This window comes from Propithecus coquereli, unplaced genomic scaffold, assembly GCF_000956105.1.
Source record: "Propithecus coquereli isolate 6110/MARCELLA unplaced genomic scaffold, Pcoq_1.0 Scaffold247, whole genome shotgun sequence".
Lineage (NCBI taxonomy): Eukaryota > Metazoa > Chordata > Mammalia > Primates > Indriidae > Propithecus > Propithecus coquereli.
The window spans coordinates 1,108,781-1,124,852 of record NW_012148030.1 but is presented as its reverse complement, the minus strand read 5'-3'; the positions used below and the strand labels follow the sequence as shown (position 1 = coordinate 1,124,852).

The 16,072-nt window shown below is 40.1% G+C and overlaps 1 protein-coding gene across 1 annotated transcript in view; it reads right to left on the bottom strand.

The window, feature by feature from the left end:
• Positions 1-11,833: 11,833 nt before the first annotated feature.
• MRPL13 (mitochondrial ribosomal protein L13) overlaps positions 11,834-16,072 on the bottom strand; it is a 57,621-nt gene continuing 53,382 nt past the window's right edge. The window contains exon 6 of the mRNA XM_012646546.1: positions 11,834-12,112. Within this exon, the coding sequence (XP_012502000.1) occupies positions 11,834-12,112 (279 nt within the window). The remainder of the gene's footprint in view (positions 12,113-16,072) is intronic.

The window sequence follows — 16,072 nt, the reverse complement described above, 5'->3', positions numbered from 1 at the left end:
CAGATTATAGATTTTTTTTTTGAGACAGAGTCTCACTTTCACCCAGACTGGAGTGCAGTGGCATCATCATAGCTCACTCAACCTCGAACTCCTGGGCTCAAGCGATCTTCCTGCCTCAGCCTCAAGAGTAGCTGGGACTACAGGCATGCGCCACCACACCTCACTAATTTTTCTATTGTTTGTAGAGACAGGGTCTTGCTATTTATTGCCTAGGCTGATCTTGAACTCCTGGCCTCAAGTGCTCCTCCTGCCTCAGCCTATGCAAGTGCTGGGATTACAGGCATGAGCCACCCGTGCCTGGCCCCATTCATGTCATTCTTAAATTGTGCAAATACACTTGGCTTTGATTTTACTTACTGATCTAAATTTGTTTATTTAAGCTACAGGAGTTTCATTAGTTTGCAATGTGTCATCACTTGGACCCAGTATATCAGATTTTTATTGAGTGAAATGTTCTTCTAAATAAAAGGTGTAACTCAGATTCTGGATTTTTGTGTTTATAATACATTGCCTGTAATAAAAGCTGGTTTTGAAGTGGATTTTTATTGACTTATTTTGTCAGAAATACACATATCTTAATTTATAATTTATACTGTTTTCTGAAAATAACTAAAGCATCATTTCATTAAAAAAGACATCACTCTTCAGAATTTTAATCACTTTTGTTACAAACTTAATTTTGAGGGAGGAGTAGTCATTTTAGGGTAGTATTTTGTATTCAGAAAAAGCACAATTTAATTCCAGGACAACCCTTCTTCCCTCTTTTTTCCTACCTCTTCGCACACCCCATCCTTCCCTATCTGATATTGCTGCATGTCAGGGACTGTTTTAGTGCTGAGGATAAAACCATGAGCAAGAGAGATGTGGGCTCTGTCCTGATGGAGCTTCCTTTCTGATACTAGGGGAGGACAGGAGACTCGTGAACAGATAAGCAAAATTAATTACTGATCACAATGAATAATGTGAAAGACACAGGTAAGGTGTTGAGACAGGAATAAGAAAGGGAGTGTAAAGGAGCTTCTGCTTCCCATTGGATGGACAGAAAATGCCTCTCTGAGGGGCTGACATTTAAGTGGAGACATGAAGATGAGAAAAAGTTCAGGGCTTGTCAAGTACAAAGGCCCTTTGTCAGGAAAGTGCGTGTCATGTGCAGGGAACTGAAAATCCTGTTGGCAGGAGAGTGAGTGGAAGGGTGAACAAGGTAAAGCTGGAGACCAAAGCAAGTAGGGCTATAGGCCCCGAGTTAGTGATTTACATCTTATTTTAAATCCCATTAGGAGCAATTGAGGGGTTGTCAACAGAGTAGTGACATGATCTGGTGTATGTTTTAAGTTAGTAAAGGGAAAATTGCTCCTCCTTTGAGCCGCATTGCTGGACTTGTGTTCTGAAGCTGTGATTGAGCAGTTACTATAGGCCAGGCCTACTCCAAGGACTTCAAAGCTGTATCAGCTAGGTTGGGCTAGGCTATGCAGTGGAAACAATCCCTAACATCTCAGGAGCTTAGCTCAATAGGCATTCATTTCTTGCTCGCATAAGAGTGCAAGGCAGCTGTCTTCCATGTCTTGGCTCAGTGTTCCACACTGCTTCTGTCTTGGACATTTCCATATAAACATGTACTTCCATGATTGCCATGGCAAGAGAAGAGAGGACATGGAGAATCATCGCCCCAAGCGTCCTTCAGAAGTGACTCACATTACTTCCATACATGTTTCCTTGGCCTAAGTAAATCACATGATCACATTTAATATAGGTGGAGAAATACAACCATGTGCTAGGAAGCAGAAGAGAACTCGAAATATTGGCGAGAAGCAGTAAAAGCTACCACTTAAGTTTTAACTCATTTGATCCTCCCAACAACCCAATAGCTAACTCACTATTATTCTAATTTTCCCAGTGAGGAGACAGAAGCACAGAAAAGTTGAGTTACTTGCCCAAGAACACATAGCTAGAATTCAAAGCTAGACATTCTGGTTCAAGATATCTACTCTTAACCTTTAAGGTTCTTTGCCTCACATATTGGTGCTTCTTAAATTTCAGTGGCAGAAAAGGGTAGAGGCAGGGCTTATTAAAGTGCACATTCTTGGATTCTGAAGAACCCTCAACCCCTAAAGATTCTGTTTCAATTGTCTGAGTTGAGAACTATATATCTGCATTTTTTTTTCAACCAAGCACCTCAAGTGATCGGTGTGTACAGCTTGAAAAATACTATTTCAGGATCATTCTGGTTGCACAGTGGAGAATGGGTTGTGGGGGGATTACAGCAGTGGAGAAAATATTAGTTATGTCATTGTAGTGACCTGGTGATAGATAATGGAGGACTGATCAAAACTGGTGGAAATAATAGGGCTTATTAGTCAACTGGAGATGGAGATGAGAAGAGGACCTTATCTAAGATAAGCCAAGTCTTTGGCATAAGCAACTGGGGGGATGGAGATAATATTTATCAGAAATTTAGGAGTCATCAGCCTGTAGGTGGTATCTAAAGGCTGAAGGCTGTGGGGTGGGGATGAGGGGAACAAATGTCATTATCTCGGGGAATTTCTTTTTATTTATTTTTAATTCAGGATATTATGGAGGTACAAACATTTTGGTTACCTGTAATGTGTTTGCCTCGCCCAAGCCAGGGCTACAAGCATGTCCTTCCCCCATACAGTGTGCTCCACTTCCATTAGTTGTGGGTTTGTCCCCCCAACCCCCCTACCTGACCGACACCCCATCTGGGGGAATTTCTCACTTTCTGCTAGCCCTCTTTTTTGTTTCCACAAATCTCCAACTTGGTTATTCATATTTTATTTTTTATTAAATATGTTTAAATAGATCTCTCAACCAAATACTTTCCAAACTACAGCCACAATAAACTAGTTGCTAAACACTTAATGCATGTTCTCTCTTGTTCTGTATCTTTGACATGCTTTTCCTCGCATGGAAAGTCCTTCTCTGCCCCACCCTGGTTTAAGTGACCTACTTAAACTCAACCTCCAAGACTCACCTGAGACTCCTCTTCCTATATGAAGCCTTTTCTAAACCCAGCCATGACCACCTTGACAACCATGACACCAGAGTCCCCTTTTCTAGTTAATTCTTTAACCTCTGTGCTCCTATATTGTGTGCATTCTTTAAGAGGTCTCAGACTGCTCAGCGTGTGCTTGACACTTGATGGCCGCTCAATAAATGTAGAATACTATTAAGAAGCATCTCATATTAGCACAGTTTCATCTATAATCTTGGCCAAATCGCATATTCTGCTTACAACAGGAAGAGTTTTCTATGGATATAAGGCATAAAATTTGGAAGACAGGAATAATGCCTAGAAGTTAATGATAAGCTTCTATAGAAGCTTGCAAATTCACATTTATTAAATATTCCAGAATGCAAGAGAAGTATTTAAATCTCATCTTCCTACGAATTTATTCATTCTCGTGTTCATGTATTCTTCCATCTCCCCATGCATGCTTATATCCATCCATAGAACTTTTTTTTTCTTTTTAATGTTCTTCAATCCTCTGAGCTCAAACTTTTAATTAGCATCTGCCATATCTGCCATTGGTTCAGTCATGCTTTGGAGTGTCATAGGAGCAGAATGCCATGGGAGCTCCCTAACTTTATGTGCTCTCTAAGTTGAGGTCTGGAAGATAACTTGGAACAGATTGTGGAAGATCTTCTATCCTCTGCTAAAATGTTCATATTTCTACCTGAAGGCAACAGGAAGTCAGTAAGCAGGTGAGGCTTATTGGAGTTATTATTTTGGGGCATAATTTGATAGATACAAGATAGCCTGGGTGGGGAAAGATTGGGGAAGGAGAAATACATTTAATGAAGACCTTCTATATGCTAGCTTCTGTTCTGAGCACTTTATGTTAACTTGATTTTCACAACTTAAGGTAGGTATTCCCTTGTTTTGACAAATGTTGGAAAATGGAAGGTAAGTGTACTAACATGTCCAGGGTTACACACAAACACAGAAGAGGCAAAGCAGGGATTCTAACTCTGATTTTTTCACAATGTTTATGCACATTTCCATATATATACCATGCTGCCTGTTGCAGTAGTACATATGAGGGCCTGGACCACGACCCTGCAGTGGGGGATGAAGGGAAAGAGCCAGCTTTGAGGACTGTTGAGAAAGTATTATGGGCAAAACTTGATAACTGATAGGATCTAGGAAAGTGACATGAGGAAGATAAGAATGGCTTCAACATTTCAAGTTTGGGATATTAGGGCAATGGTAATTTCACTGAGATAGAAACTTGAGCAGGGACAGAGAATGATTTTAGAATGGCATGTTGGCTCTGAGGTTTTCCTGCTTCATTCAAGCAAGTACATTTTTATTATCAGATAGGGACTTAGAAGGATGAAACAGGGAGGAATGATTTTGGATGACTAGTGTAGCTGTGACAGCGGGGCAGGACTTAATCCCCTTGGGCTTGTCCCCAACAAAAAGGGCTGTTCACATGCAGAATGGAGGTTTCCAAGGTATGAACCAAAATATTTGGTTTAAAAAAATCATAACTTTTCATTCTAATTTAATGTGGCATTGGAAACACTGATGGAAAGGGATCATTTGGGCTAGACGAGCTCAGAGTTTAGAGAACTCCCCTGCCACAAAATCCTGTTTATTCTATGCTCTTTAGAATAACTCTATTATTAATAAAAACTAAGTAAAAGAATGTACTTGCAATAGTTTTACATTATTTATATGACTGAATAATTTCATTAAAATTTGGCTGACTCAAGAAATTCAAATATACCATGAAATAAAAAAAGCAAGTTGCAGAACAGTATGTATAATATTTATCTATTATTCTGTTCATCTATCCATATTGAAAAATTGAAATGAATAAACTCCAGACACTCCTGGATGTGGAATCGTGGGGAACTTTCACTTTTTAAAGCAAAATGTTAATTTCATTTAAATGTTAATGTTTAATATTTCTGTATTGTTTGAAAAATATTTTACAACAAGTATGTGCTCTTAGAAGGTTAAGACTTTATTGGAAAAACACAAAATATTTTACACTAAGTCCTACTTTAAAAAATAATCTATCACCTTTTTAATATCATCATCATAATTAACAATATGGATGAGTAACAAAAAGTCAGTCATCAGTATTTAGGAAGATGGTAACTAATAATAATTTTAAAAGTAGAATAAAAGAGGTAATAGACTAAATGAACTATCAAAAGTGTTGGAATAAATTGCTTGTTTTGGTAGCATTTATAAGTGCAGCATGTATAAATGCTACTAATGGTTCAATTTTTCTCTGTGTTTTACTGTGTAATAAAAATATACTGGCATGAGTAATTATATTTTGTTCTTTGTGTAATTTCACTTTATAGTATTGATTTAAAAAATTCATGACCTATATGGTAAAATTTGACTTTATTAACCTAACTTAGAATAAGTTCTATAATGAAATCCAGATCAGTAAAAATATATTAAGATCTAAAATGAATTCTTTATGGTAACAAAGCAAGAATAACTAAGAAAAGAGAAGTATAATTATTGAAGACATTTATCTCCATTTTTTAGTGTCCCATGATCTGGCCCAAATTCAGTGAATCCTGATAAAACTGTATCTTGGTTATGTTATAAAAATCGTATTGCAAAATTGTTAACTAGCTCAGCTTTCACTGTGAGAAATCATTATTGTTTGAATGTGCTCAATTACTGAATAGTTATATTGAAGAGAATTTGGGTTTTTGAAAATTAATGTGTTTTCACTTTAACTGTCCTTTCTCGTATGTACGTTTATATTATGCCTTTGAACTGGAAAGTTCGGAGGCTGAAAGAATTGAAATTCACAAATAAAGTTCTTTTTACAAACATTCCAGTTATCAGATTTGGACACCAAGTAGAAGTCTTGCTAACTAAATCTCCATTGTCACTGGCTGCCTGCTCATATTCTTGGAGTGTGGCCAACATGTTCTATCTCCGAGTCCCTCTCTTCAGTGTGAATGTGTTTTATCAAACCAGCAGAGAGCCACAACTCTAGACTGTGAGAAACAGAAATGCTAGAAAAAATGGATACGATTCAAAAGCTGACTGTGTAGGTAGCAATAACAATTTGTTCACATTCTGCGGTTTTGGGGATATTTACTTCTCTTCTCCTTAAATATTACCTGCTGTCCCTATCTGCAGGTACTTTCTGAAGGAGTTGGGTTTATACCTGCCTGGCTAAAGATAGCTTTCAAGGATGGCGAGTGATAAAAGTGACAATTTAAAGTGACCATTAATTCAGCAGCCTATCACCCAGCAGCTTGGCAGTATGGAAACAGGCTGATAGTTTCTGCTGTCATATTTCTAGACAGATGAACGATGACATTTTTGGTTACCATAAAGATTGAGGCTTGTACACCATTTCTAAATCTTAACATTTACTCATTTTTTAAAAAAATTATGCCTATCAAAGCAGGCACTAACTACAGCAAAATCCGATGTGTTTGGAAGTAATCACTTGCTTCGTTACTCATTAAGGACCTATGTTATCTTGGAGTTGTTGTCCATGTGTTGTTTCCTTAACTAGTTAAAATCTGGCATTCTCATCTCCCTAACTCTGATATTAGCAGAGACAGCCATATCCATTTACAGATAATTCCATGTTGGCTGCTGTGTCTGAGACTGGCTAGCTACAGCCAAATTTATTTTCTCTTCTTCTTGGGTACAAATTAGGTTCTCATTTCCCAGACTCCCTCAGTATGGCTACATGACATGTTCCCACCAATGAGCTATGTATGTGACTTCTGCATCAAGGAAGTTAGGAAGTATGGGTGTCTTCTCTACCTGCTGCTTCCCAGCTGCCATCTGACTGCAGAGGACTCCAAGCCTTACAGGAGGGTGGAGTGATAGGATGGAACGTGTTTGGGTTTCTGAACGAGTTTGTGGAAGGCCAGCGACTGATCAGGAACACCTGCATTGTATTGTTATGTGAACAAGGAAGAAATTTTATTGTGCCACAGCTCAGAAAAGTGTGTGTTACATTAGTTAGCATTGCTATAATAAACCTGCCATCACTCATGCAACAAACATTTATTAGGGACTTACTATGTGCCAAGAACTCTTGTAGATGTTTCCTAGCCTACACTGTGCTAGGACTGTGCTAGGTGCTGGGGATAAGCAAAAAATAAGAAGGAGGAGGAGAAAAAACACATTTTCTGCTCCCAATAAGCTCAACTTGTCAGTGGAGAGAGAAGCAATATAACACAAGAAGGGAATGGTTATGATGGGCATATATACAAGGAACAGAGATAATAAAGGAAAAGAAATACCTAAGGCTGCCTGAGAAGAACTGAGATGTATGAGACATTGGGAAGATAGGGTAGACAGAGGAGAACTGGAGGGAGTTGTTCCAAGCATAAAACAAGGCATGGTGGCTGAGAGCATGATTGTTTGGAATTACCAATGTTTAGGAGGGACTGGAATGTAAAGTCCCAAAATAGGAGTAGATGGAGATGAAGATGGATAGGTAGGATTAGAAAAACCTTAGAGGTTTTTCACCTATGTATCTCAAACACCTAAAGGGTCTTATAGGTCTTGCTAAGGTGTGTGGATTTTGGACTAGGTGATGGGGAATCACTAAGTATTTTGGTTTTGGAGTGATACGAGGTGACCTCTATGTTAGAAATATCTGCCTAGCTTCAATGTGAAATGGGACTACAGCATGTCTCAGCTTGAGTTCTTCTGAAAGCAGAACACGAAACAAATATTTGGGTGCAGGTAGTTTATCTGGGAATTGATCCAAGGAAATTGCAGTGAGGGAGCAAAGAGGATGAGACAGGGAGCAAAGAAAAGACAATATATAGCTGCATTATCTGAGCTGTGCTTTAGGCAGTGGGGATTTGGTTCCACCATGACCTCTGAGAAGTGAGAGAATGCTTCTTAGAATTGTTCCCTAGAGGATGGGAGGCTGAAGCTTTCCTTCGCTGGCTCCTGAACCCCGAGCTGGTCAAGGCTTGCTCCTCAGGGCGTTGACTCCTAACCTCAGGGGCTTCTTCTCCCCACTTCCACTGCTGCCACGGTGGTCCAGTAGGCCTTCCCTTTTGCTCCTCTCTGCTTTTATCCTTAACTCCCTACAGGCCGTTGCCCATATTCCAGCCATCGTGATGCTTTCAAAGACAAGTCATTTTATGTTACTTCTTTCAAAATATCGAAGTTCTTACATTGGCATGAAGTCTCATCTTTACCTCTCTGGATTATATTCCTGTTACTCCCGGTTCACTCTGTTTCAGCCACACCACACTGGTCTCTGTGTAGTTCTCTGAAGATGTGAGCCCTGCTCATGTCAGGGATGTTTTGCATTAGCTGCTCCTGTATACTTGGAATTCTCCTTCCCCAGATATTCTCCCTTCCTTCAAGCTTAAATATCAACCTTTATTGTTAACATGTTTTACCCTCAGCATTTTTGATGCCCTTTAGCCCTCTTCTCATTGCACTTTGAGTAAATTTTACATATATATAAAAATCTACTCCTCCATACCCCTTTCCACCACTTCCATGCTAGGTAACTACCTCCCAAGCCCTTGACTTTGACTTACCTTGCCCTGTGGAATGCTAGTGCATGTAATGCAAGCAGAGGTTTGAAACAGGCTTGCACAGTTATTAGGCTTGCTCTCTTGTTGTCCTGCCTTTCACCCTGAGAACATGCTTTAGGTAGCCACTGGCCTAAAGATAGTCAGGGCCACATGGACTAGACCTGGACCCAAGCTATAGTTTGAAACAGCTGAACCCAGCTGAGCCTGGCCAAAATCAGCTGAGCTATAGCCTTCTTGCACACATGAGAAAAAAAATATTGTTTTGAGGTGGTGTCATGGAGGATTATTGTGGTAATAGCTGAGAAATCCCGCACACCTACTAATATAACTTGTATATAACTTACATTTGATATAACTTGCATATTACATATCATGTTTGTTATTTGCCTCCCTTCACCAAAATGTATCTCCATGATAACAGGAAACTTTGTTTTGTTCACGTATGTATCTCAAACACCTAGAATAGTTTCTGGGACATAAATATTGGTTTAATGACTGAATGAAATATAGCAGCTGCTTCCTTGTTAATATAGATTGGAGAGTTGGCTACTTAATCACTGCTTCCAAGGTTTAGACTTCTAAATCAAATTTTCTGAAAAATGCAAATACATTTCTCCATGATTTACTGGCTCTGCATATACATTATGCTGGTAACACCACTCTAGTAGTAAAATAACTGGTAATACTCTTCTAACAGGTTATACAAATATTTTATTTGGATTATGTGATTCTGCCAAAAAGTAAAAGACAGATGCTTTATATTCAGAATTTCCTCTAAATAACTAGACTCTTTTTAGTTTAGTGATTTCTAAAGAAGATGCCAAATGGCATCATAATTTCAAAATGTTGATTCTCAACAACTTAATACAGGTTGATGGGCTGGGCTCCATAACATCAACTTACAAAGCACAGGTGTTCCACCACAAATAGGTCTTCTAGCAGCCACTGTTTGCAAGGTTTTAATAGGCATTAACTTTGGAATTGAAAAGTGAAAACAGAGTTAAGTCTTGAGGTAAAGATCTGTTTGAAATCGAAGAGTTTCCCGTGGACTAGATGGCACTGATACAAATGTGTGTCTCCTTCAGAGGTCTTGTTTATGCTGTCTTCATGTGGAAAATATACCCTAACCTTCCCAGCAGCTGGTCTAGTAAAAGTTGGCCTTCAGGTGGAGTTGACCGTCTGTTTTACTGGTAGTCGATCTCAGATTTACATTCTTCCAAGGTGAAGCCCTGAGCAGTAGTGATGCTGCAAAACTACTCAACTCTCCTATTTTAGAATTTTGGGCAAAGTGGGAGAAATACCATTTCTCTGCAAGACCTTGTCTTTAAGTTGAAATGGAGCCTTAATGTCTGCTTGGAAAGATCAGACCTTCTTAAATAGGGTTTTATCCAATTCAAACTCCGCATTGTGGAGATTGGCAGCAGAATCTCTCCTGGGGCTTCTAGGCTTTGTAGACTCAGCCCTTGCTACCTGTTCCACAGGAAAATTTTTAGCCAGGAGAGACTTGGAGAGTTAATGTTGTTCTTGGCTGAAGGTGGTACTAACCCCCTTTTCCAAGAGAAGGGAGGAAAACAAATCAGTCAACTGCAGCATAGAAAAAAGATGAGATGCATGCATAGTGACAGTGTCTACATCTGGCGTGGAGGGAATCAGCAGTAAAGGAGAGGAATTACAATAGAAATATGATAAACTGCAATTTCCATGCATATTTTTTTAAACCTCCTTCATCCACATTAAACCTTACAAGTAAAACAAAATCCTGCCCTTTGTTCACTTTTAAAGATGGAAGCATTAGGCAGGGTGTGGTGCCTGTAATAACCAGCACTTTGGGAGGCTGAGGCAGGGGGATCACTCAAGTCCAGGAGTTCAAGACCAGCCTGAGCAACACAGTAAGACCCTGTCTCTACAAAAAAATAAAATAAAATAAAATAAAGATGGCAGCATTACTTCACTACCACCAACCCAAGCCTTTGGGCCAGCAAATGGTCCAGTTTGTTTAAACCAAAAGATGTTATTTATTAATCTCGCCAATCATAGTTTTTGGTAGTCATTTTGTTAATTTAGAGTAGGAATTAGGATAAGGAAAGGATGGAAGTCTGGGCAAAGAATGTTTGTAAAGACCTGCTTTAAAACCTAGCTTTATCTTGGCCTACCTGCTAGGTCATAATTAAACCTTGGAGACATTCTATGCCTGGAGATGAGGAACATCTCTGGCAACAGTTTGTCACTATGCTCATTCACGAGGCATTACAGTGAGGTGCTCTCTACTCCGACCCAGGCAGGACAAGGAGATCACAACATACTTATTTTATAGTATCTCCCATGTGACACCATCTTCTGCAGTTGTGAAGGGAGGAACTGTTAGGACTCTCAGAAGTCAGACTGGTAGGAGGATGTGCTAAACCAGTAACTACAATGAATACAGTTGCTTGTCCTATAATGTAGTATAGCATTCCTAAAAATAATCCCTGAATAATGGAATTTTGCATTCCAAAAATAACAGGGCTGGAAGATGCCAGACCAAAGATACCACCAGCCAGAGCATCTCTGTAAGAAGAAAAAGTTTTTGGTGAAAGAGAAAAAACAAACAGACAGACATAGATTCGAAGAGGGTCTGAAGGAAGGGTGTCTGAACCTATATGAGATTCCACGGGAAGAGGTTGTGGAGCAGAACTGGAAGGAGAAAGGAATCAGTGGGGATTAAGCCCTGAAAGGCTCAGAGAACAGAGAGAAGGGCAGGTAGATTAGCTAACATACCCCTTCCTTGTATCTCCAGCAGTTGGTGGGCTCCCCATCTGCTGGAGAGACCTTCTGCCAAAGCAAGCCCAGAGATGGCTGCTGCCAGTGAGTGCAGAGTTTCTTGCAGAGAGGGCACCAGGGTCCTAGCCCTCCCCACCAATTGGGGTGCCTCCTGCCCCAAAAACCTGAGCCGGATGGCAGGTGCCATATTCCTTCCCTACCCACCAAGCGACTTTGTTCTCCCCAGGGGGCCTCAACCCCTCAGGTTCGATCTTGCTTGTCCCCACACAGACATTTCCCAATTCTTGCCCAGAGCCACAGGGATCCATTGGGTCCCAGGTGATCTTCATGACTCCAGAGCCCCATCATTCCGGGTGGACTGCCTCCTGGAGAAAGGGTTGGAGATGACCAGAGGGTGGACTTTCCTCCACCTACACTCTTTTCCCCCTTCCCCTCCCCAACCCGTGACTGCTAAGAGAGACAATTGAGCCACTACATGGAGACTTACAGAGAGAATGGGGCTCAGATCTTTCTTTTTGGGGTCCTGCAACAGACTAAGGGGTGCTCAGACTGTGAGATCTCTGCCTGCAGGCCCTCCCTGGTGCTGCATGCCCAGGGACTCCAGCAGAGTAGGACACACCCCAAGGTGGAGGAACATTGAATCGCCTTGCGCACCCCATGAGAGAAACTTGGGACCAGTATCCTTCTCCCCGGCATGGTCAGGGTTTGATCTCCGGGGCCTGGGAGACAGGCTTGCAGGCCAGATCCTGTATACCCGGGTCTTGATTGCATTGCCCGGGGGTACAGAAGGGATATCTGAATTAGTCTCGGGAGGTGTGGGTGCCTGCAGGGGCAGATCAGGGGTAACCGTGCAGAGGAGGTCCTAGCTGCAGCGTATTCGAGGGGCACCCCTCCTCCCACAGGATGGCCAAACTCCAAGCCTAGGAAGGGAACCTCCCAGCCTGCATCAAAGTTGTGGGAAAGCTCGGCTGGCTTGAGATCCTGCCTGACAGCAGAGGCCCAGGAGAAATTGGAATAGGGGAGGGTGGAAAAAAGCAAGGCCTACTCCAGACTCCCAGACTGCAGGGCTCAGATGGGCCCACCTCCACAAGTAGACTTTCTGGTTGAGTGGGCCACTTCAACCTGTCCCTGGCAGCTTTGCTGAGAGGTGGGGAACATAACTTTGACCCCTACTAAAAGCATTTGTGGAGCTTGAGGGCAGGATCACTCAACCCAGCCCCACCCAGCCTCACTCCCCCACCGGTCCCTGTTGAGGTGGAGAAAAGGACACACCTGGATGTCCTAGGGCCCCACCCAACACCTGAGGCACTAGAGTGCTTCTCCTGAGGAATCAGAGCTTGTCAGAGGACCCCAAAACAACATTGCAGCATATTCATTCTGGCAAGCACCACCTACTGACAGGGAGGTCAATTTGAATGCTCTTTTACTGTATTTACTAACTCATCATACAAAGTGTGGTTGATACTCACACACAACCACCACCTACTGGCTCAGAGATTAAACTGGGCATGTCATTATCTAAATAAAAGAAAATCCAAAAGTAAGAAGCAACAGCTGCTCTAGATGAGAAGGGATCAGCAAAAGAACTCTGGGAGTAGGAAGAATCAAAACAAAAGGAGAGCCCCTTTTGTTGGGAACACCAGCTCTCTAGCAATGGATACCAACCAAAATCAGAATATTGAAATGACAGAGAAAGAATTTTGAACACAATTGTAAGGAAGCTCAATGAAATGCAAGATAAAATGGAAACCCAACAGAAAGAAACCACAAAAAAACCCCACAAAGACAATGCAGGAAATGAATGAAGAATTCACTAAAGACATTGAAATATTAAAGAAAAACCAAACAGAACTTCTGGAAACAAGCCATAAGGTGAAAGCAGCAGGTAACTTACAAAGAAAAACCCATCGGACTAACTGCAGACTTCTCAACTGAAAGCTTATAAGTCAGAAGGGATTGGGGCTCCATTTTCACTCTTCTTAAACAGAATAATGCCCACCCTAGAATTTTCTATCCTGCAAAATTAAGTTTCATATATGGGGGGAAATAAAGTCTTTCTCAGACAAGCAAATACTGAGGGAATTTGTTAAGACAAGAACTTCCCTGCAGGAAGTACTCAGAACTGCATTACACACAGATCAGCACAAGAGATACTCATCAGTGTAAAATCATACAAAAGTTGAAGGTCAAAGGCCAGATACCACAATGGCTCAAGAGACAAAACAAAGCAACAAAATTCTACTCAACAGGATGAACAGAAATCCACCCCAATTATCAATTTTTTCGATAACCATGAATGGCTTGAGCTGCCCACTGAAGAAACATAGGTTGGCTGAATGGAAAAATATACAGAATCCAAGTATCTGCTGTCTTCAGGAAACACCTCTAACTCAAAGGACTCATTCAGACTCGAGGTGAAGGGATGGATAACAATATGACATGCAAATGGAAACCAAAAGAAAGCTGGGGTAGCAGTTCTCATATTAGATAACCTAGTCTTCAAATCAACAAAAGTAATGAAAGACAAAGATGGTCATTATATAATGGTAAAGGGAACAATTCAACAATTCTAAATATTCACACACCCAACACAGGTGCACTCACATTCATAAAGCAAATCTTACTTGATCTAAACAAAATGATAAACAACAGCACCGTATTAGCTGGGGACTTCAACACCCCACTGACAGAACAGGACAGATCCTCCAAACAGAAAATAAACAAAGAAACAATGGACATAAACAGAACTCTAGAACAAATGGGCTTAAAAGGCATTTAAAGAACTTTCTACCCAAAAAACACTGAATATATATTCTTGTCAGCAGCTCATGGGACATTTTCTAAGACTGACCACAACAAAGGCCACAAAACATGCCTCAATAAATTTTAAAAAATAGAAATTATACCACACATCTTCTCAGACCATAGTGGAATAAAATGTGAAGTCAACTCCAACAGAAAGTCTCATCTCTACACAAAGTCATGGAAACTAAACAACCTCCTGCTGAGCAATGGAATAAAAAGATTCTTTGAACTAAATAATAAAGGGGACACAAGATATAAAAATCTGTGGGACACAGCTAAAGCAGTCCTGAGAGGAAAATAAATACATAGCCATAAATGCTTACATCCAAAGAAAGAAAGATCACAAATGAACAATCTAAGGAATGGACTCAAAGAACTGAAAAAGGAAGAGTAAACCAATCCCAAACCCAGCAGAAGAGGAGAAATAACCAAGAACAGGGCAGAACTAAATGAAATTAATAATAAAACAACTATATGAAGATTAATGAAACAAAAAGCTGGTTCTTTGAAAATATAAATAAAATTGACATGCCTCTTGCTAGATTAACCAGAAGCAAAAAAGAAAGTACTCTAATAAGATCAATCAGGAATGAAAAAGGAGAAATTATAACTGATACCCTGGAAATACAAAATACCATCTCTGAATGCTACAAAAATCTCTATGCACATAAACTTGAAAATGTGGAGGAAATGGACAAATTCTTAGAAATACATAGCCTCCCTAGGCTCAATCAAGAAATAGAACTCTCGAACTGATTAATATCAAGTACCAAAATTGAAGCATCAATACCAAACAAACAAACAAAAAAGATCCTGGAACAGATGGTTTTACACCTGAATTCTATCAGACCTATGAAGAAGAATATGCCTATCTTGCAGAAATTATTCCATAACATCAAGAAGGAAGGAATCCTCCCCAACACATTTTACAAAGCCAGCATCACCCTGCTACCAAAGCCAGGAAAGGACTCAAAGAAAAAAGAAAACTACAGACCAATATCTCTTATGAATATATATGCATAAATTTCTTAATAAAATCCTAGCAAATTGAATTCAGCTGCTTATCAAAAAAATGATCCATCACAACCAAATGGGCTTGATCCCAGAGATGCAGGGACGGTTTGACATAGGCAAATCTATAAATGCAATTCACTGCACAAACAGAAGTAAAAACAAAGACCATAAGACCCTCTCAATAAACACAGAAAAAGCATTTGACAAAATTCAGCACGCTTTTATGATATGAACGTTTAATACAATAAACATAGACAGGACTTACCTCAAAATGATAAGAGCCATATATGACAAGTCCACAGCCAACATCATCCTAAATGGGGAGAAATTGAAAGCATTTCCACTTAGAACTAGAACCAGATAATGTTGCCCTCTATGACCACTTCCGTTCAACATAGTGTTGGAAGTCCTAGCCAGGGCAATCAGGCAAGAGAAGGAAATCAAGGGCATCCAAATGGGGGCAGAAGAGGTCAAATTATCACTCTTTCCTGATGCTATGATCTTATATTTAGAAAACCCCAAAGATTCTGCCAAGAGACTAATGGAATTTATAAATAAGTTCAGTAAAGTTTCAGGTTACAAAATTAATGTACATAAATCAGTAGCATTCATGTATGCCAACAACAGTCAAACTGAGAACCAAATGAAAGACTCAATATCTTTCACAATAGCAACAAAGAAAATAAAATACTAAGGAATATATTTAACTAAGTAGGTGAAAGACCTCTACAGGGAAAACTACAAAACACTGGGGAAGGAATTAGCAGAGGATGTAAACAGATGGAAAACCATACCATGCTCATGGATTGGCAGAATCAACATTGTTAAAATGTCTATACTACTCAAAGTGATCTACAAAGTCAATGTAATCCCTATTAAAATACCAGTATTATTTTTCGCAGATCTAGAAAAAATAATTCTACACTTCATATGGAATCAGAGAAGACCCATATAGCTAAAGCAA